The following is a 23,317-nucleotide window of genomic DNA, read 5'->3' as shown; positions in this document are numbered from 1 at the left end:
GAGAACAAAGAAAAACTGCGCAAAAAAGAACAAGACAAGGAACTTACAAGGAACTTTAATGTGTTTCTTTCAAATATGTGTCGTGTGGTAGTTTATAGTAGGCTTCTTGGTGGCGCCTTACACGCACTGTTTCGTGGCGATATTTGTCGATTCATACAAAATAAAACATTTCACACTTCCTTATTCAATTTATTTTACCTAAAGCGGCGGTAACCAACCGTAGTCAGTGCGCAGAACCCGTACTGCCGCCACTACACTCAAAAACAACACACCCGAGCCACTCTGCACTCGCACGGTGCGCTCTCTCATGCGATGTGAAGCGTTCGGCAGCGCATATTGGTAGTGCACGCTGATATAATGGGTCAGCAGTCACTTGATTTACTGAATGTGACTATCGCGGCGGCGAAACTATCGTGGAAGGCGAACGTTTGAGAATATGGCCCCTGTTTAGCTGAGCTGCGGCGTAAATTTCAGCTATGGGAATTTCAGCTAACTCTGTGCATAGGAGGCCTTGTTGCACTTGCATACACTGCATTTTGTGAAGAAATGAAAATCCTGCATTGAATACGCACACAATTCCCGATTTGTAGGTGCAGTTTTAATATGTTTCTTTCAAATATGGGAACACACAATGTCACGCTGCTACGGGCTGTTGTGATACACGTGTCCATTTACCTTCCACACAACTAATTATGCTAATAAATGGACCAAATGAGCCGCCGGCATTTGCAGCGTGTCTGACGGCCTGACCTGGTAAGTGATGATGCTGGCTGTTGTTGGCCACAGATGCCCTTCTGCAACAAACACAGTCTAGACAGTGACTGTCAGCAAATTGCAGGGTTGAGTTTCTGCCGACTGTGCATTTATGCATTCGCACTGCTTAGAAGAAGAACAGCACAGCTGTACTGTCCTGACACTTTGCCATTCATCTGTTTATAACGACACATTATGTGCCAGTGCTCAGCTACAAGGTTTTATCTATGCCACCCTCACTGCAACCATAAGGCTGTTGATATCATGTCAGCCAATTTTGTTTAGCTTGTTAGCCTAGCAACCTGTTTTACAGATGGTGCCTGTACTAGTGCTATGACTTTTTTCATCTTCCATGCTGTTTTACCAATGACCACTTCAAAACCTGCAAAATGTTTTGCACGGCTGTCCTCAATTAAAAAAAAACAGTCAAATGAAGGGCAATTCCAGCAATTTTTCTATATCAATGGATGCCAGTGAAATTCGCTGGGTACGTTGCTCTGCATACTTCTGTTATGTCCTCAAAAAACAAGGTTTGAGAGCTGCGCAGATTTTTTACAAACAAATTTACTCAATTGCCTTGAACACCCTACCTTGCCTCCCCCTCAGTTACAGGCCATGTTGTGCATATGACATCGGGAGTGTTACACGCAGAGCATGGTGGGATCATGCCGACAACGAGAGCATCGTGCAGTCGACGATCATGACCTATCGCTTGGCGTTGTTAAGAACGGCCAGCTGCAGTGCAAGTTTTGCCGGCCAGTTGCGACAGTGGCCGCAACTTTCCTGGAGCGCCGCCGCCAACCTCTAGCCACAGCGTGACTAAGTCGACTTTGTGTCGGGAACAATACGCGCGTCCTCCACTCTCCGTCGCTTCAGCTAGGATGCGTTTGACGAAGCAGGCTTTGTGCTGAAACCACCACCGTTACGCTCTAGCCTCGTCGCTGTTGTGACTGAATTAGTTCGGCGGGCCAACTATTGTTACCAAACCCACCAATGCGAACCTGATCTGCTATGAGTGGGGGAGTTGCCGCGGGAACGTGGTCGGAGACCTCTTCCCACGTGCCGACCATGACGCAAGACAATGGCTACCCGGGCGCACTGCGAGGGTCCGCTCCGAGTTCTACGAAATCCGTGTGATGTCGGTTTCGGACCGTAAACCTGTGTGTGTGTAAACCGTCCAGCGGAGAGGTGGCGTGTTTACGATGACTGGACAAACGTTTCCGCCACCTTGGAATCGGGGGAGGACCGAGTGTTTATAAACTGCTGTTGTGCGGATGCTCGATACACTTTCTTAAGCAGTCATGTTAGACTGAGACACTCTCTCAAGCAGTCGTGTTAGACTGAAGCACTTTCTCTTGCAGTCATGCTAGACTGATGAACTGCATGTAAATACTGTAAATAAACCCTTATTTCTCGTTCTCGATGAGAAGCAGTCCTTCCCTTCATCAACGTCCTCAGCGTGGATAAGTTGGACAACGGCATGGGCCAGCTACCTTTTAATTCATGCCCGACTGCAATCTTGACAATGGGTTGCGAACGGTGGGATTGAGCCCCCAATCCTAACAGCGTGAGAAGTTGCATTCCTTGTGGACGGGCAAGATGGGAGGCAAGTGGTGGGGCGCTGTTGGTTGCACCAACTTCAGCTCTCGCCATCCGCACACACAGTTTGAGCCAATGCTGATTATGTTCAACCGAGGTTAAGCCTATCACAGTCACCGAGTTCATGCATCCACTGCTGACGGACTGAGCGATTGACCTGAAGCTAATTAAGCCATTAATAGAAGAAAACTGCTTCTGTAGTTCAGTTTTGACCATACAGATTTAAAATAAACCATTCCTACAGTGCACACACAAAAAGCTAGAAATGATGACACGACGCACTGTCAACATCGGTACATTGCCGTTTTCAAAGGTGGCCACTTGCACTCACCAGCGCTTCTATATTAAATGCGACTACGTACATGGGTGTGTCCTTACGTATTGCTATGCTCACTCATTATTTAGTTTCCGAGGTGCACTGCTTGCTTCATATCCAAAATGGGCCGCAAGCAGAAGCCCCTTGCTTCGGCACAGCAGCGTAAACCAATGTTACTAGACTAGCTTCAGTTGTAAAACTCCCCGCCCGCGTGCTTACAGCCGCTGTCGCCACTTCTGTGACAGCCGCCAGAGGGCAACGCTGTTCCATCGGGCTCCACTGCAGACGCCTCGTCACAGCCTTGAGCTCGTGCGGACGGGCAGTTTGCGCGTTTCACGCTCGCTGGCGTTCTTCCTTGTCCGAATTAGTGATACCACGAGAAAGCGGTATCCACCTACAGCAATAAGATTTATCGCGCCAGTTCGTTAATACTGAAAGAAGGGTAAACTGCACGAAAGGAAGAAACGCATACAGCGAAGCGCAGAAGCTGTCTTTCTAAATGTCGTGTATTTCTTCCTGTCGTTTTGTTTCGCGCAGTTTAGGCTCACGAGCCAGAATATCTGGCCAAAGTGCGTGATTGTAGGATGATCTTCATCCCCACTGAAGCTTCTCACCACGCCAAAGAAGCGCTACAAAAAGAAAGGTGAGGTCGGTCTTTGTACACACAAGCCACAAAAAAAAGAAAGAGAAAGAAAGAAAGAAGTCGGATTTTTCATTTCGTGAAGACGCTTAATCAGCGAAGCTGAAACGTGCGGCCCCTGTGTTTATCACTGGGTTAATCCCGAGGGTTCATTAAAGTATTTCTCAGTTATGAGGTTACACACACAATCAGATGCGATGGAGAGAACGATGTCACTGACGGTATGCCCGCAGTCCGCAGTTGTCGCTTGCGTTCGATGTCTTGAGTTTGCTCGGCGGCGTGGTTAGCAGCCTTCGCCTGCGATTTGCCGATTGTGATTCTTCCAAATTAAATTTCTTCAAAATTAAATCTTTCCATTACGTAAGACCATGAGTGGCTCATACTCCCTTAAGCAATGGCTCATACCCCCGTAAACGCGGCCTCCCCATTATGACGACAGAAGTGAAGTGAAATTCTACGCTGGAAAGATGAACGGCCACGCAGCCAGCTGTGGAAGACGACGACGAACGCAGGAGCAGTGGCACGAGCGCGTGCCGTTGATTTCGCAGAGAGTTCCCGGTCGGCACGAGGAATCGCTCTGTTTCACGCCGAGCGAAGCGTCGCATTGCTGGGAACACAGAAAAAGTGGTGCGCCGAACAGTTGACATCGTTCTGGTAGCGGCCTATGCAGCCAGGTATGCAGCACATCGGCATCGTCTGCTGATATTCTTAAGAAACTCGACGAAGGCTACAGTTCCACGGATGACATGCTTGCTGAAATTCGCTGTCAACAACGAACCACAGAATACACCAACGCTGCACCGCGTGCTTTGTCCGACCCGCCCGCGCAGCCGGCTATTGAGGAAGTGAAGCCGGGCGCGACTGCAGCGCCATGAAGGCGCGGGTGGGTGGCGGTTCCGCACAACGGCGCTAAGTTTCAAAACTGAAGCTAGTCTAGTAACGTTGGCGTGAACAACCGCCTCGTTCAGCTACTAACAGTGTCAATACTGGCATCGCCGTTTCTGCACAAAAACTATGCATTCCCTAAATGAACGATCATATGTACAAAATTCTCATCTGTGTCTACTTTACGGAACACATTATGTGCATGAAGAGAATACGAAGAATGATAAGTAGGCAGCATAAGGAGGCTCCCGTACTACGGTCTCCAGCTCACTGTTTTCAAAGGTGTGTAGTCACTCATATCAGTGAGATTGAGAGTGATGCAACGGTGTTTACATGCAAAAAATCAGCTTCTTTTTTTATATGTTCTGACATTAATCGACGTCACCAATGAGTGGCTAGCATTATATTTCAAGCGAACAATGAGTGTTTGCTATACTTGCCGATGTAAACAAATGCAGCCATAATTCTGAGGCTATTGTCCGATTACAGACGACATCCTGCCAAATGTGTGGCCTGCTCAGACGAGCAGCCACACAACTCTGCAGTATGAAGGAGGCCGATCTCTGTCATCTGACACGGGCTTTCCTGGTCAGTCGCATCGTGTGCTCCTTCCCATACTACCACCTGCACATTTCTGACAAGAGAAAGTTTAACAGTGTCATCCACACAGCTCATAAAGCAGCCCTTGGTCTACCGAGGTATGCAAACACTAAATGATTACTTGAACTAGGTATATACAATACCCTAGACGAACTCATGGAGGCCCATAAAACAGCCCAACACGAACAACTCTCCAGCACCCCAACTGGCAGGGCCATTCTGAGTAAACTCGGTTTGAATCCCGTTATGCATTCAGCAGGACGAACCACACTACTCGGTGCTGTCAAACACCATTTGGTTACAAAATCATTACCTAAGAACATGCTTCCTGGGTAACACAACAAGAGGCCATCTGCCAGAGCCAGGGCCTTTCAAGAAAGGCACCAAAGCAACCAGCACACCACGTATGTTGATGCAGCAAAGCAAAATCACCAAAGTTACATAGGGAGTGTCGTGACCGGAGAGGGAAGTATCCTCAACACCGCGACCATAAAAACACCGTCCACCATGGAAGCGAAAGAGACTGCCATTGCTTTGGCCATCATGAATCCCTCCTTGCAAACCGCCATAAGCGACTCCAAAAGGGCAATCGTCAACTTTTCGGGAGGCAGCATAGGAATCTGCACGGCACGAGCCCTAGGGGACTTCACAAATGAAAATGCTATTGAACTCATATGTGTCCCTGCCCATTCGGGGAAGCAAGGGATTGAGGAGGCGCACTGGGTAGCCCAAGGTCTAATCAGCTGGGAGGTGTGCCCCTCAGACTCGGACCCCATGGATGAGGCACCGACGACATTCCACGAAATAACAAACTACTACAGGCACAAAAGAAGAATCTATCCACCTCCAAACGTAATCCTCATGCGAACACAAGCCTCGGTCCTCCTCGGTCCTGCATCGAATCCAAACTAATTCGTTCCTAAGCCCACATTGGCTGGCCATAATTACCAACGGGAAATGGAACCCAATATGTCAAAATTGCACAAATCAAACATTGGCTACCCAAAATCACATTCTTTGGAGGTGCAAGGGCTTACCACCTCCCTGGTCACTCCTGCCAGCTCCCTCAACAGAAGTGGCAGGAGCTGCTGAGAACGCCAGATCAAAGACTACAACAAGTCCTCGTTGCCTGGGTGAAATGGTCGCTCCTTGTGAGGGGCCATTCTAGGACTCAGGCCTACCAGATCTTACCTGAGCAGAAGTTTATTAAAGTTGTTACCACCACCACCACCTTAGGTGCTCCGTTAGGTTTTATTTTTGCGCTCCTTTTGCTTATTTGAAGTTATTTTCGAATTTTCAGAACAACTATCAGACCTCTGAGGGGGGCTCCTGGAAACCTAAATAATCCATTACCTTGACATCATCAAAAAATCACTGCAGTTGTCCTTTAAGTATCCTTACGCGATTTGAATACGAAAGCAATGCGACGTCTCTAAGTTATCACCAATAAAGACTTAAGCATTAAGCACTACAACGTGTTTACATTCCGTTATTCATTTTCCTTTCTCTGCATTCATTATTCACTAGACCGCCGCCATTCAGAACTCTTCGTCAAGACTGTACAAGCTGATATTGTGACTGCTTCATTATATGCTTCATGAAATGACATGTGACGTTGTACATGAGCATCTCGAAACCAGTTTCCCTTCCAATTATCATGCGGCCATGATGTGTGACGCCATACATTGTAACATTTGTGGGGATGTGCAACTCTCACGTGTCCCCTGATATGCTGTTTTCCCCGCATGTCTTGCATCTCCTGTTATCTGGCTTCTCTGCGTAGGTTAGTGCCGGCGGCGGTCGGTCGGGTTGCAGCATATTACAAGAGATGGCACGAGTGTGGTGCTGCTAGTGCCACCTAACGGCGGGGTTGGTTGGGCGCGACAGGGCTCTTTCTCTATGGCTCAGGATCAGCAAGCGACGCGGACGTTCAGTGCGTGTGCCGATCCATGCTTCGGCGAGGCCTTCTGCGCGAGGCCTACACCTGAATGGATGGATCGTTTGAATGCGCCACTGTTCGCGTGACCGTATGCACAAATGACTAGGCATTAGTCTTCAGCATGGGGCGAACATATTCACTCACTATCCGGTCACGATGAGTTGGACTTCCACGATTTGCCACGCGCCCGTTGGCATGTTTTGTGAATAGCAATTCACCTAGCAGGCATTAGTCTATGAAAGGTGCAATAAATGCACTTGTGATTGTTTACACTACTGTGTTGTCATTCCTTTGTTCCAAGAGCACGGGTGAAAACCTCATACATTAACATGTAACATTAACAACTCTACCTTAATCCAACTTGCTTTAATTTGTACCAACCTTAATCCACTTTAATCAACCATGATCCACTTTACTTCACCTTAATTACTCCATCTTAAGTGACCTTATCTAAACGTCACAGGCAGATGGCTGCAATGTGACGCACGCACTAGATATGCCTGTAGTCGGCTGGAACCGTTGAGCCACCGTAGCGTCTGGGGAAGCATGCTCGTCTCGAAATCCGGAGGCCCGGTTTCAATGCCCACCCAGACTGAAATGTACCAAATGTTCCTTTGAATGCCAGTAATTTAGTTTGTTTACAGGAATCTCCCTGAGAAATGTGACGTCAATCCAAGCATTTTCTGACATGTTTTTACTCTTTGCGCCGTTGGCCATTGTTGGTATGATCACCTTATCAAGCCGGATTTTCTGCCTCATGGAATATATAATGTGTTCACATTAAAACAACACCAGCAATTATTTTAGACACCGGACTGAGCCGTTTCCTCCTTCTCTCCGTAGGCACTCATCATCATCACCAAAATATTATTTTCTTATTTTAGTACGTCCACTGCAGGACGATCTCCCAGCTATCTCAAATCACCCCTACCTTGCAATACTGGCTGATTCCAAGTTATTCCCAATTTCATCTCCCCACCTAATTCTCTGTCATCTTCGACTGCACTTCCCTTCCCATGCACTTATTATGTAACTCCAGCAGACCACTGGTGCTACTCATCACATAGCCTGCCCAGCTCTCGTTTCCTCTTTATGTCAACTAGAATATTGACTGCCTCCATTTGCTTTGTAATCCAGACCGCTGTCTTCCGGTTATGCCTAACATTTTTCGTTCCATCACTTATTGCACGGCTCTCTACTTCTTATGTGTGCATTGCTAGGCCAATAATGGGCGAGCCATTCAACAAGCCGAGACAAAGGTGATTCCCAGTGAATACAAATGCTTTCGCTTGATGTTGTACATTAGGGACTCAAAGACTGAATCACCTGAGCAGTTGTAAGAATTGTCTGAGAGCAAGAAGGTCCGCAGACCTGAAATGTGCTTTCAAGCCGGTGATGATGAATTTCACCACAACATTCGGAAAGTGCAACCGCCAGGTGTAACCAGACTAAGCACATCACTGCACATCTGGAGCTGGGAACATACCCGACTGTCCTCGGAGGATGGTGGCTGGCTGCTGCAGCTGCAAGTGGGCGCAGCTGTCAATGTCTCTTTATCCTCCTCCCCTGACAGCAGGCTGGAACACTCTCCAAGCTCCGCTTCTGCAAGTTATTGTGGCACACCTATTTACTTAACACACAATGGCCAGCTAGTTCAACTCAATGCAAAAACACTGCCACTAGCAGACATGAAGGCCACGCGGTATAGCACTCACCTATGCAATAAAGCAGCAAGCAGCATGCTGGCAGCTCGCCCAATGGTATTTTCTTGCCTCAAAGTTAAGCGAAAATGTTGTATGGAGAAGGAAGCATCAAGTGCATCAGGTCAGCTCAGGTTGAGCCTGTGTTTTACGTCACTTCCAGTAAGCTGTAATGCCAGCACTTTTTCTAGTGTAAGCATGAAAAAAGTTCACTGATGATTACAATACCCCCAATGCAAAATTTGAGCACAGCTCTATACGTGTTTTCGTTTTGCAATATACTGGCTGGCACGGACAATCTGGACAAACTGTTTCCTGCGGCACATTGCAAACAGAGCAAAATGTGGCAAGACTGCCTCACTAATCGGCAGATTACGACAGGCAGCACATGCGTGACACATGGGCGCGATTCACAGCAGCTGCCGCAGACAGACCTCCGCTCATGCAGTACTTTGTTTCCATATATGTTACCGGTGGATGCGCTTGCTGCATGCCTTATCAATGGTGTCATCGATGAACAGACGACGCATGCTACTCTGGCACCATCTCGTAGTGATCGTTGCCGCGGAACACGTCTTGCAATCTTTCTCAAGCTTTCGCATAACCCACTCCTCTACTTTCCACCTCACAGTTCCACTGCACCTTCCCCCTCCACTTTCCTCCTTGTGCGTAGTACGTTATCGCAATCTTTCATCGCCCATTGCGCTCCATGTTCACTTGTTCATCCTTTGCTGTGCTCGTTTGTTCGGTTACGCCAAGGACACCGACGCTCAATGTAGGAACGGGTGCCTAAGAGCTGCACTCTAAGACGTGGGACTTTTCGAGTTAGTCCTGATGCAACCATTGGGATTTCAGACCCAAAACTTTGCACTGAACCTTCTCTGTAGCTAAAGTATTCCTTCAATATTCACAATGTCACTGCAGTTGGCCTTTCATTAGGGTCATTCGAAGCTTAGTTAAGAATGGCACTGCCCCTACGCGCCTCAGTTATGCGTTAAAGAAACCGGGTTGTGCACAGCATAGTTCCTCTGTGCAGCTACCCAAGCCACTTTGTTTGCATATTGCATGAGAAAGGCTAGCCAAGCTCTTTGAGAGGTGAAACGTGTGTGCACTACAAATCTAGATGCTGCAGTGTGGTACCAGTAAAAGGAGAGCCTCTTGGAAAGTGGCCTACAATGCAGTTGCCGTAGGCCATGGGCATAAGCAAAAAACTAAGACCTTTTCCAGCATCGTCATTCAGCTACTGTGAGAGTGCATATTGTACTGGTCAAATATATATGCTATGGTTCCCTGTAAAAGGGAACATCAAAATGTGCACCTCTCACTTTGCTGGCACCCTAGCTGCAGAAGCAATGCCAGCACACTGCACAGGTGCATCGAAAGGAGCCACAACGTATCTGCTGCAAATGTGAGTGAGAGATCCAGAATGCGCCCTACACTCCCTTCCACAGTGGACCCCTCTGTGCACGTGAGCCTAGGCCTCGAAAAAAATGTTTTTCTTCCCATGAAATTTGCTAGTGAATGTACATTGGACAATTACTGTTTCGTGAAACAACCTGGCAGCACAAGTTGCAGGCTGTACACATGCCATTATTCTTCTCAGGCATCGTCATCCATTGTCATACCTCAAGCTTCTTTCACTTTGAGAATGTGACCTTTCTTCACCATTTTTGACAATATTACTTACTGTATTTAAGTAACTAAGCTGCCCGAGTGTGATTTTCCAAATTTTCTGTACCTTTTTTTTTTTGTATGCCTATCAGTACATTTCACAGGAAACGGGTGCTTCTGTTGTTCTTTTCGGTATATGTGCCTAGGAAATGTGTTACATGCACTCTGCAAGCCTGTTGTCCTTTTTGCATCTTTGTTTTTTAGTGTAAATGTCAATCAATTGTTGCTGCTTGCCCTAATAATATAAAGCTGTTTAGTAAGACAAAAATGGCAAATAAACTTGAAATAAACAAGCCATGTCAGTTAACCATACAATATGAATAGGAGCAATATGATGTGCAGTATTATTGATACGTCAATTATTATTATTACAATAAAAAAGGTCACTTGTTAAGATGAAGATAGTTGCTGCATAAAACATTTCTTGACTTGCCTCTTGAATACATGCTCTGTGAGTGATAATTTAATGGTATGTGAAATAGAATTTCACAGCTTGATCCAGGCAAATGTGGTAGTGAACTTACCATAGTTTGTGCACACTTTAGGTAAAAGACAGTGAGTTCAGAAAACCTGGTAATGTTAGTATTTACAAAAACTTGACAAAGCCATCTACAAGTCCAATATTACGAAATAACTTATGTATCCCAATTAATCACTATTGGTAACAATACAAGTGATAACACAATTGATAACTGAAAGAGCCAATGAAGAGGATGAATGTTTAAACTGAAATAAAGGGGCCTTGTGTTGGATAAGAAATGGCTGAAAGTCATGAGTCTAAGCGCCTGATTTTGCAGCCGTTGAAGTTGGCTGAGGTATGTGAAATACGTGTTGCCCCAGGCTGATACACAATAAAATAAATGGCTGTGAATGTGTGCGTAATAAATGGAATGGATAATGTGCGGCAAAAAATATGAGCGGGTTTTGATTATGGTGCATATTCCAAAAGAAATCTTATAGACAAGCGATTGCGCATGAAGACTGAATTTCAGCTGCCTATCTAAAACTACGCCAAGAAACCTTGTGCTATCAGACATTGGTGTACAGATATAGATATTGAAATTAGTGTCGGGACGGAATGAAAAACCATAAAAAATGATTTTAGCGGATCGATGCTCAACATGTTCTTTTGACACTAGGAAGTTATGTTATGTAGATCAGCGTTAACTTTTCGCTGTAGCTCGTCGACATTATTTGCGTAAGTAAAAATAGTGATGTCATCTGCACATGAGATACAGTCGGCAGTGGTCAGAACATTAGGTAGGTTGTTGATAAATGGGAGCAACAGGCAAAGAAAGGACAGAGCCCCGAGGGACCGAATTTATAAATAAATGAAATGCAAACACAAAGCATGGCAAGCAAAAGGCAAAATAGATGGAACTAACAGAATGCTACAAGTGCACAGTGGTAGTACAAAATACTATGTGGCTCATGGAGAGCAATTCCATTCGTTTTAACTCTACTGCAATTTGCAACATGATTTGATCACTGTGCACTGCATGCCAAGACCAATAACAAAAGTGCTGAAACAAAAAAACTGGCAGTGGCTTAGCTCGGCTAGGCCAGGATATACGCAGCGAAAGCTAAGGCATAGCCCTGTTGGCCTTGGTTAATCTTGATTGCAAGTCCAGGTTAGTCTCGTTGTCTAGCTATGTTGCGGCGTTTAGCCAGTCGTTCGGTGCGCTGTTTGTCCGTTTCCTGGGCGATTCGTTTCTTCTTCATCTTGTTCGGATGTCAATTCCAGGCCTCCTCCTGCAGATCAGAATTGTCGCCGTCCATACTGCCGTCTAAACTGCGGTTACGGCGCACGCGAGCTCTCCTTTTCGATCCTCCAACATGTTATCATGCATGCGATGCAGCTGGTGAAGCGAGCTGAGGCGAGCGCAATGACGAGGAACGCAGTGCGACGTCATACCAAATGGCGGCGACGGAAAGGTGCGGCGCTGCGCAGCGGTGGAACACCTGTGGCTCGGTGCTACTAGTGGCGCATGCGCAGTAGTGACTAGGGAGCGAGAGAGAGAGAAGCATCCGCGGCGAGGCACACATTGTGACGTCATGTGCCCTCCTCGGAGCACCGCCACAGCGAAATCGCAAGTTCTCAACCAGTAAAGCTTTCGCTTTAAAATAATGATGCTTAAAACACATCACACACATCTTGGGAAACTTCTCATGGTGTAAATGTGTTCAATATCTGTGGATAATTATAGAAGTGTTTCAGTAAAGGGAGTCTCCGCATTTTCACTAGCTTGGTGCCGGTATGTCTTCATTAAGGTGGTTCACTTCATAGTTCACTGTTCCTGATAATGCTCTACTATTCAAGTTGGTGCTTACGAAGCATGCTGGACATGAAATAGTTTATTTTCTCACAGGTAGAGAGTTCCAGTAGAGAGTTCACATTAGGTAAACTTGGTGAAGCTCACTGTACAATCCAAATCTGTTCTGCTGCGTGCAGTGCTTTTACTGATGCAACAAGTACATAGTGAACTAGATTTTTAGTTGCAGAATGCAGTGCCTGAAGTAATCAAGGATATTAAGCTAAGTTAATTGGTAAATGCAGAACAAAAGTGTACAGGCGATAGGGGCTTAACTTATTCCTTAATAGTTCAAATATATCCTTTAAAATTTGGTTGAAGGATTATTAAAAGAAAGGCAGCAAGAGCATTTCGGTACTTGTAAAGAAAAATCGTTTACACAGTGGAACATTAAATGAGTTATCAAACGACAAATTTCAGTGGAAAGGTTTGCTAGAGAGGCCTGACAGGGAGAAAAAGACAATTAGGAATTGCTGGCAGAAAATTGGAAAGAAAACACAGAGCAAACATTCTGTGATTATGCCAGGGAATTTCGGCGACAAGACGACGTGTACAGACACAGTGGTACCAATGCGGCACACAACTTCAGCCTTGCTGTGGTCCCAGGATTCAAATACGTAGATAATGGGAAACAACAAAGGACAAAAATTAAATGACCACACAAGGCCAAAATAACTATCTGCAGAAATGTGCATGGCCCCGCAGCTTCTCCGAGACTTAAAAAATTTGATAAATCCAACAATCGCAATTATCTACTTTCTGTGGTGGTATGGACATGACCCGATTCCGAAGGAGCCGCTCATGACAAACATCAATCAATCTCGAAGCTCGGAAAAAATATAACTAGTAGGACTGAAACAGTTGACGCGCATAGGCTGGTGAGCTTCCCTTTTGCATTAAGCGAATTAACAACGCAGATCTTACTTTACGCGGTCACCACGCCCCGCTGTTGCAGCGCTTGAAAATCGTCCAGCGCAGTGCTGACAAAACCTCCACAGCGGAATGCCACTCTACCTTTTTTCTCCATGTCGACAGCCAACCGCGCTTTTGAAGCAGAAGATCAGCAGCTGAGATTGAGAAGGTATACAGGTTCGGCCTCTTCGATTTGTCGCCCCTGACTCCGTTCGGCATTCCAGGGCTAGGACAACTCTGTCGAGCAGCCCGAGAGTAGCTGTTTTCGAACGTACAAAACACGGTGCACGACCTACTATACTGGAACGGCATGCGTCTGTTTGTCGTACAAAAATCCCTCACGTGACCTGATCCTAGGTGCCTAGGGACAGCATCGTTTAGGGATATTTGAGAAGGCGCGATGCTGGCGCCGAGCGACGCCAGGCGTGTTCGTCCTCGGCGTGATCGTTCTCTGGACCGCGCGTTGTTCAACATTGCTCATGTGATTGTACGTGCATTGCTTGTGTGTTGTTTGTAGGTTTTGTGTTACTTGGCAGAAATCCGTGAGTAGTGGCGGTGCGGCAGTGCGGCTTTGGCCTCGGTGAGCTCTGGCAGTACAGAATGTGCGTTGTGTGACCCGTGCTTCCTTGAGAACCCGGCGGTGGTGACAACTGAAATGTCGAAGTGGCCTAGCGCCTCGGCAGCGAAGTTCTGCGAACCGCAATGTGGCGTCGCCGTGTCCGACTTTGCTTAACGGACATCGAGGGATGTGCTGCTCGCTGCAAGTCATGTAAATGCAACTGCGTCGACCGCCCACTGTTCAGCGCTGCATGTGTGTTTGGTGTGCTGTGCTTGAAACGAGTGGTGCAGCTCCTTGCCTAGTATGAAGTTTACGATGCTAACACACAGCATGTTCACGTTTTTCCGCGGATGTGTCATTTGCATGACGGCCGAGTTGAAAACGAAATATATGTCCGCGTTCTGTGCGCTTGTGTGTTGTGAATTACTTTCTATTGTGGAAGTTCTGGCAGTCTTATCACGCAAGGAGTGCGAACGTAAACAAACACATATGCGTGTCTGAAATTTTGAATTACCCATAATACCCTTTACGACTAATAAGTGGGCTACACGGCCTGTGTGAATCAGCTACCATATGTTGCGACGCTCTTCCGTGTGGTAGACTGATGCATGGTGCGCGTTTATTTCTGTACTGTTGTAAAAACCATGTTTATTCACTCAATACAAATGTACGGCTTCTTCGCCGCAATACCTTTTAGTTACGCGGTGAAGCATACTAAAAGTGGGAGGGGGCCGCTATCAGCCACCATAGTATGTCCACTTAGGCGACCTGGGAGGCGGCGGGTGCGCGAGTGTATAATTAAGGTACTCTTATTATGTCCAGTGACAGTGGCCCCTTTTCACTTTTGGTATGCTTCACCGCGAAATATTGCTGTGTTGCGAGAAAGGTGATCGTAAAAAGCCGAATTATGCAACGTTTCTTTTGTAGCTTGCTGCACAGCAATACAGGGGTGTAAGAAGTATCGTGCAGTAAAGCATACTAAGAGTGGAAAGGGCACATAGTTTTACACTGTGCCTCATTATTTTTAATTGTAACATAATTTGCAAGTGCATCTGTGCTCGTGGTAAGCTTCATTGACAATTCTTGGTACATTACAAATTCATATTGCAGGGAAGCTTACTAAAGCACATTCGCCATTTTGTGACATTATTCACCTTCAATGCAGGAGCACAGTGCAGATTCTTGCCCCTGCTTTTGGCTGGACTGCACATGCTCTTTGACCCGCCGTGGTTGCTCAGTGGCTATGGTGTTAGGCTGCTGAGCACGAGGTCGCGGGATCGAATCCCGGCCACGGCGGCCACATTTCGATGGGGGCGAAATGCGAAAACACCCGTGTACTTAGATTTAGGTGCACGTTAAAGAACCCCAGGTGGTCGAAATTTCCGGAGTCCTCCACTACGGCATGCCTCATAATCAGAAAGTGGTTTTGGCACGTAAAACCCCATAATTTAATTTTTTTTTATTTTTAACATGCTCTTTGAGAATTGATTCATTCTTTGATTAAGCGAAAGACCTAGCAATGGGTAGCCCAAATATAGATTTGAGAAAACCAAAACGAATTCAGCAGTAAGAAGCTAAAGGGTTGTTTTGGTGTAGACCAGAGGCCAAGTCCAGATATAAAAGTGGAGGAAGACGAGTCTTTCCACTTCAGCACTGGGAGGCACAACTCCCACAAATAAATACGACTCTTACTTATTTGACTTTTTTAAGGAGATTACCGACTTGCATAGGCAAGTGTTCACTTCAACAAACACTGCATGAAGTAAACTTCCTGCACATATTTCACCAGCTACTGCATCATTGTTTCACATTGAGTGAAACTGCAATTTTCTTTATGCCACAACTTGCCCAATTTTGTGTTTTGCAGTAGGATGTTAGGAGTGCTATTAAGGCACTTAAATACTCATGAATAGTAGTAGAGAGAAAAAAAATAATGTAGAAAAGCAGTGGCTTTTTGTGCGTAGAATATGCATACACCTGGTGCTCTTGTGGTCATTTTTTCCCTATCCGCTAAACTATTCTAAACAAGAAAAGTTTATACACAATTAATTTATACACAGACCACAACTAAACCACAGGTGCCCCTGGTAAGCAAAGTACATTTATTTGGCGACATTTTCTGTGACCCTGCTATTAGGCTTTCCGTCCTTTTCAGCTGTGCAGGTTCATTAAGTGATGAGACAGTTTGACAATTTTAATCGTTGAAAGACTTAGAGAAACCTTTTTCGGGTTGTTTTTTCTTGGTTTCAGACTCTGCACATTGCATTTGAAGGTGTGTTTTCTGTGTTTGTTGCTTTTTCTTTATGGGTAGGGCATGTCAACATTTTTTACACCATGTCAAGTATGTGGTGCCATAGACTGTTCTTAGATGGAGTCTTGCCCTTTCATTCTGCACAATATGATGTAGGTTTATGTCCAAGGCTGTTTTACATTTGAGTGTGATTGTAGCATTTTGCTGTTTTGCCTCTGTCACCCAAGCTTGAAAGATTGCTGGTGGCATGACATTTGCAATATATGGCCGCCATAAATATAATAAATCGAAGTTAATTCAAGAATAGTGCCTTTGCATGGTGGTGCAGCCATAAATTGTGGCTATAAGGTACCAGCGGTGCAGGTAGCACTGCTTGTGCAGAATATAGTGCAGCTCTACTACTTTCAAACATCATTGTTCTTATCTGCATAAAGAGGTATGCACATGACGTCATCCGCTAGGAGCGCTAGCGGCATCCGCGGAGGCCGCCACAACTGCAGTCGCAAGTTCGCGCTGCCTACGTGATCAGGCCTGCGTCGCCAAGTCGCCCACCGATACGCACGAACCGTCAAACGACCTTTTAAATGTGCCTTTCTGACGGCTATCGAGTAGTACGCCTTAGGTCAACGATGGGCCTAAGCACGTACGTGCGTGGGTTGAGTGAACCAGAAAAATCGCGCTATGAAAACGAAGTGCACTCGTGCGACTGTGTCGACCAGCTCGAACTCAAAGATCATCAGCTTCGGCGCGATGTCGGACTACCTACTCGCGTGGACGTCGCAGACATCAAGGATTACACTGCGTATGCAACGAGCTCCGCGACCCGCGAGCAATTGAAAGCCTACAAGTCGATGGAAGACCACAATGATCTGGCGAGCGGCTGGGTGCAGCAGCCGCACGTCAAAGTCCTTGCGTAACATGGCCCCCTTCATTATGGAATTTACTCCGCGTTGCCCACTTGCGTCGTCAAAGGATAGCGTTAAATTTGCTTCAATGAAAAAAAAAAAAGAAAGACCCCCGCCGCCCCGAGAACCAAACACTGATTTTACACAGCCTTCGTAATTTTTATGCTACGTCAATTATTCTGGCCTTGCCAAAACAGTCCTTTTTTTTTTCCCTCCCAGGTTTGTCGATTACAGTCATTCGATGAAAAGTCACTCGCACCATGGCTTCTCGCAAAAGAAAACGGCGAGGTGCTGGCGGCACACTGCGCCTGCAACCCAATCTGAACATATTCCTATCACTGAGTTTCTTGAGTGACTGCTGCATCCGAACATAGCACAATTCACCACGACATCGAAGCTCAATTGACGCACGGCCACGCCGGAGCGTAGTCTGTCCAAATACCAGCATTGCGCACGAGACACTGCAACGTCCTGCTTATATATCAGCGACTGGATAAGAAAACAAGGCGAACGGCGATCAGATGTTCGCGCGGGTAAGACCGCTGCCATTTTTCGATGCTCCCGACCGTCAACATGGCGCGGCTGCCCCAGCAACACTGTCGCCGCCTCGCGGGTGAGCTCAGTGCATACCTCCAGTTCTTGTGAACAACACGCACGTGGTGGAAAAGTAGCTTGCACCTGCAGTTGGGGCCAATGAATAGCCAAATTTCTGCCTGTTTTCATGTTATTAGCATGTTAGTAAAGGCAGTCGTTTTTATAGTGACCTGTTTGCCCAGTGTAGAAGCTGCTGCAGGGTGTCAGGATCTTGTACACATCTTCAGCTTTGCAGGGGACACAGCATCTGGCACATAGCTTGTCACAGGCCATGTCTTTGAGGCAAGTTGAGTTGACCCACTTGCAGAGGGAGAACCAAGCTTGTTGGATATGAAGTAAACCGCCTGTACACTCAGTGCCCTTCTTTCATTTTGTGTGACATATGTGGTTATAGCGACCCTTGTTTTATGCACTTGTCTGGCAGCAGTCTTTTGCATTTGAAACACTCGGCATAGCTTTCAGCAAACTGGACAGGAATAACACTGAAAAACCAGCAAATGTTAATCATTGCACTTATCATGCGAAGCTTCGTACAGTATAATGAGGGCGTAAATAAATGAGGGTGTTCCTCAAGGCCTTGTAGCATGTCACGAGTTTGGAGCAACATGACGTATAGCACTTTTTTGATCGCATGCTATAGGTTTAGTAGGTGTGGCCATGGTTGAAGTGCAGTGCAAGGTCAAGAAAACAGATATCTATGAGCAGCACCTTGGTAAAGGAGACTCTGTGAAAACTAGTGGGAAGCCTGTTGATCATCTGGTTGAACCACTTGCTGGCTCCATCAGGCAAAGTATGATAAAGAGAAGGAAGTCAACACATCAGAAGGTTTTTACATATAAACACTGTGCTAAGGTCATAACATGCCAACAAGTCTTAGTGCGCAGGCTATGCACGACCAACTACATATGCCTTCTGCTCGGACATTGCTTATTGTAACTAACCAGGATGGAGTGGACAAAAAAAAGAACAGCCGCTCCATCAATTTGGTTTTACTGGTATCAACAGTGTTTTGTAAGTGTACATTGCCATACTCCCCAATGCCTTCTTGGGTGACATCAGCAAGGACCAGCTTGAGGCAAGGGGTAATAGACGTCTTTATAAGCTAAAAATGCATGCATGCATGGAGAGCACATTGTGTCCAAAAAGTAGGCACTTGACAGGGGCACTGGAGAAGGAACACATTACTAACAGTGGGCAAAGACAAGCTACTAAACACCCAACACTGTTGCCATGTAACGACCTCTGAAACAATCCCTCTTAAAGAGGAAATCATCTTTGTGTATCCATAAAGAGGGCAGATGGGCAAAGCCCCTTCAGTAGTGCTGCCAGCTTCAAAAGCCCACTTTGCACATCCTGAATGCTTCCTTACGACTTTGCTGTGTGCAAGCATTCTGCTGTCCAAAAGCTGTCATTGAGAGCACTGTTGGTTTGGTGGCAATACAGTTCAAATGTGATTGCAACAAACCTCCCTTCCTAGTTGGCCTGGATGCTCACGGTGCTTATAAAGCAGCACCATGAGGCAAGCAAGGTGAACGGATGCCTCCAAGCCCTTGTTCGTTTATCACACTGTTCTGTTAGTAACAACCATGAGACTTGAAACCAACAAGCTCAAGTTCGGCACTCGTGTGGTCACTGTGGAGGATCCATAATAAAAAGCACAAAAAAGAAAACTTAAGGGAAAGGATGTACCATTTAGCACTTAGTATTGCTGCAGCCTACCCCCTCCTTTTATTTTGTCTGGTGGTGCCACATCTTATACTATGTGCTGGTTCAAAGAGGCTCAAACACTGCAATGGAAGCTTCAAGTAGAAAAGGTGCCTGGAAGAAAAAAAAAAGCTGTGCTGCAACCATCTCGGCATCATCTTGTCCCCTTAATAAAAATTGTGCTTCCATATGAACTTGAGCCCTCCAGTTTAGAGTAAAGTACCAGTGCACTTATGAAGAATGAATCAATTCTCAAAGAGCATGTGCAGTCTAGCCAAAAGCAGGGGCAATAATCCGCATTGTGCTCCTGCATTGAAGGTGAATAATGTTACAAACTGGCGAATGTGCTTTAGTAAGCTTCCCTGCAATATGAATTTGTAATGTGCAAAGAATTGTCAATGAAGCTTACCACAAGCACAGATGCACTTGCAAATTATGTCACAATTGAAAATAATGAGCACAGTATAAACCTATGTGCCCTTTCCACTCTTAGTATGCCTTACTGCACGATGCTTATTTACACCCCTGTATTGCGGTGCAGCAAGCTACCAAAGAAACGCTGCATAATTCGGATTTTTAAGATCATCTTTCTCGCAATACACTAATATTTCGCGGTGAAGCCTAAGCAATGTAATGCGGTGATGCATACTAAAAGTGAAAAGGGGCCACTGTCACTGGACATAATGAGAGTTCTTTAATTATACACTCGCGCACCCGCCGCCTCTCAGGTCGCCTAAGTGGACATACTATGCTGGCTGATAGCGGCCCCCTCCCACTTTTAGTATGCTTCACCGCGTAACTAAAGTGTACTGCGGCGAAGAAGCCGTACATTTGTATTGAGTGAATAAACAAACGGTTTTTACGACAGTACAGAAATAAACGCGCACCATGCATCAGTCTACCACACGAAATAGCAACGCAACATACGGTAGCTGATTCACACAGGACGTGTAGCCCACTTATCAGTCGTAAAGGGTATTATGGGTAATTCAAAATTTAAGACACACAAGTGTTTATGTTTACGTTCGCACTCCTTGCGTAATAAGACTCCCAGAACTTCCACAACAGAAAGTAATTTACAACACACAAACGCAAAGAACACAGACATGTGTGAACACAGACTCGGCCGTCATGCAAATGACATATAGCGCGGAAAAACGTGAACATGCTGTGTGTTAGCGTCGTAAACTTCATACTGGGCAAGGAGCTAGCACACCACAATACCGCGACAGCCGCTAATGAGACCAAAACGGGAGCACATGTTTGTGAACGCGCAAACGGAGCCACTCTGCTCCTCCGCCACACCAGCTGCATGGCTGCACCACTCGTTTCAAGCACAGCACACCAAACACACATGCAGCGCTGAACAGTGGGCGGTCGACGCAGTTGCATTTACATGACTTGCAGCGAGCAGCACATCCCTCGATGTCCGTTACGCAAAGTCGGACACGGCGACGCCACATCGCGGTTCGCAGAACTTCGCTGCCGAGGCGCTAGGCCACTTCGATATTTCGATTGTCACCACTCCGGGTTCTCAAGAAAGCACGGGTCACACAACGCACATTCTGTACTGCCAGAGCTCACCGAGGCCAAAGCCGCACTGCCGCACCGCCACTACTCACGGCTTTCCGCCAAGTAACACAGAACCTACAACCAACACACAAGCAACGCACGTACAATAACATGAACAATGTTGAACAACGCGCGGTCCAGAGAACGATCACGCCGAGGACGAACACACGAACACGCCACGGCGTCGCTCGGCGCCAGCATCGCGCTTTCTCAAAAATCCCTAAACGATGCTGTCCCTAGGCACCTGGGATCGCGTGCGTCTATTTGTCGTACAAAAATCCCTCACGTGACCTAATCCTAGGTGCCTAGGGACAGCATCGTTTAGGGATTTTTGAGAAGGCGCGATGCTGGCGCCGAACGACGCCGTGGCGTGTTCGTCCTCGGCATAATCGTTCTCTGGACCGCGCGTTGTTCAACATTGCACATGTGATTGTACGTGCGTTGCTTGTGTGTTGATTGTAGGTTCTGTGTAACTTGGCGGAAAGCCGTGAGTAGTGGCGGTGCGGCAGTGCGGCTTTGGCCTCGGTGAGCTCTGGCAGTACAGAATCTGCGTTGTGTGACCCGTGCTTTCTTGAGAACCGGCGGTGGTGACGATTGAAATATCGAAGTGGCCTAGCGCCTCGGCAGCGAAGTTCTGCGAACCGCGATGTGGCGTCGCCGTGTCCGACTTTGCTTAACGGACATCGAGGCATGTGCTGTTCGCTGCAAGTCATGTAAATGCAACTGCGTCGACCACCCACTGTTCAGCGCTGAATGTGTGTTTGGTGTGCTGTGCTTGAAACGATTGATGCAGCCGTGCAGAGGGGGTGGCGAAGGAGCAGAGTGGCTTAGGGGCTCCGTTTGCGTGTTCACAGACATGTGCTCCCGTCTTGGTCTCATTAGCGGCTGTCGCGGGATTGTGGTGTGCTAGCTCCTTGCCTAATATGAAGTTTACGACGCTAACACACAGCATGTTCACGTTTTCCCGCGCTATATGTCATTTGCATGACGGCCGAGTTGAAAACGAGACGTATGTCTGTGTTCTTTGCGTTTGTGTGTTGTAAATTACTTGCTATTGTGGAAGTTCTGGGAGTCTTATTACGCAAGGAGTGCGAACGTAAACATAAACACGTGTCTGTGTGAATCAGCTACCGTATGTTGCGACGCTCTTCCGTGTGGTAGACTGATGCATGGTGCGCGTTTATTGCTGTACTGTTGTAAAAACCATTTGTTTATTCACTCAATAAAAATGTACGGCTTCTTCGCCGCAGTACATTTTAATTACGCGGTGAAGCATACTAAAAGTGGGAGGAGGCCGCTATCAGCCAGCATAGTATGTCCACTTAGGCGACCTGAGAGGCCGCGGGTGCGCGAGTGTATAATTAAAGAACTCTTATTATGTCCGGTGACAGTGGCCCCTTTTCACTTTTAGTGTGTTTCACCGCAGTACATTGCTTAGGCTTCACCGCGAAATATTAGTGTATTGCGAGAAAGATAATCGTAAAAAGCCTAATTATGCAACGTTTCTTTTGTACCTTGCTTCACTGCAATACAGGGGTGTAAATAAGTATCATGCAGTAAAGCATACTAAGAGTGGAAAGGGCACATAGGTTGACACTGTGCTCATTATTTTCAATTGACATAATTTGCAAGTGCATCTGTGCTCGTGGTAAGCTTCATTGACAATTCTTTGTACATTACAAATTAATATTGCAGGGAAGCTTACTAAAGCACATTCGCCATTATGGTATGTGTTATTCACCTTCAATGCAGGAGCACAATGTGGATTCTTGCCCCTGCTTTTGGCTGGACTGCACATGCTCTTTGAGAAATGATTCATTTCATTGATTCATTCTTTGATTAAGTGCGAGACCTAGCAATGGGTAGCCCAAATATAGATTTGAGAACACCAAAACGAATTCAGCAGTAAGAAGCTAAAGGGTTGTTTCGGTGTAGAGCAGTGGCCAAGTCTGGATATGAAAGAGGAGGAAGAAAAGCCGAGTCTTTCCACTTCAACACTGGGAGGCACAACTCCCACAAATAATTACGACTCTTACTTATTTTACTTTTAAGATTACAGACTTGCATTGGCAAGTGTTTAACAAATGCTGCATGAAGTAAGCTTCCTGCGCATATTTCACCAGCTACTGCATCATTGTTTCACATTATGAGTGAAACTGCAATTTTCTTTATGCCACAACTTGCCCAATCTTGTGTTTTGCAGTAGGATGTTAGCAGTGCTATTAAGGCACTTAAATACTCATGCATAGTAGTAGAGAGAAAAAAAAATAAAAGTAAGAAAGCAGTGGCTTTTCGTGCGTAGACTATGCATACACCTGGTGATCTTATGGTCATTTTTTCCCTATCTGCTAAACCATTCTAAACAAGAAAAGTTTATACACAATTAGTTTATACACAGACCACAA

General features: G+C 46.2%; 1 protein-coding gene across 2 annotated transcripts in view; it reads right to left on the bottom strand.

The window, feature by feature from the left end:
* The window catches only part of Sirt2 (Sirtuin 2), a 299,336-nt gene extending 285,737 nt beyond the window's left edge, over window positions 1-13,599 (bottom strand). The window contains exons 1-2 of one of the 2 annotated variants that reach the window (XM_055073194.2): window positions 13,430-13,599; window positions 8,219-8,334 (exon numbers count right to left, since the gene is read on the bottom strand). In XM_055073194.2, the coding sequence (XP_054929169.1) occupies window positions 8,219-8,334; window positions 13,430-13,442 (129 nt within the window). In that variant the 5' untranslated portion in view covers window positions 13,443-13,599. The remainder of the gene's footprint in view (window positions 1-8,218; window positions 8,335-13,429) is intronic. The other variant, XM_055073193.2, reaches the window with a different exon arrangement.
* Window positions 13,600-23,317: the final 9,718 nt, after the last annotated feature.

This window comes from Dermacentor andersoni, chromosome 7 (genome assembly GCF_023375885.2).
Source record: "Dermacentor andersoni chromosome 7, qqDerAnde1_hic_scaffold, whole genome shotgun sequence".
Lineage (NCBI taxonomy): Eukaryota > Metazoa > Arthropoda > Arachnida > Ixodida > Ixodidae > Dermacentor > Dermacentor andersoni.
The sequence above is the reverse complement of the archived record's forward strand: the minus strand, read 5'-3'. Positions and strand labels throughout refer to the sequence as shown.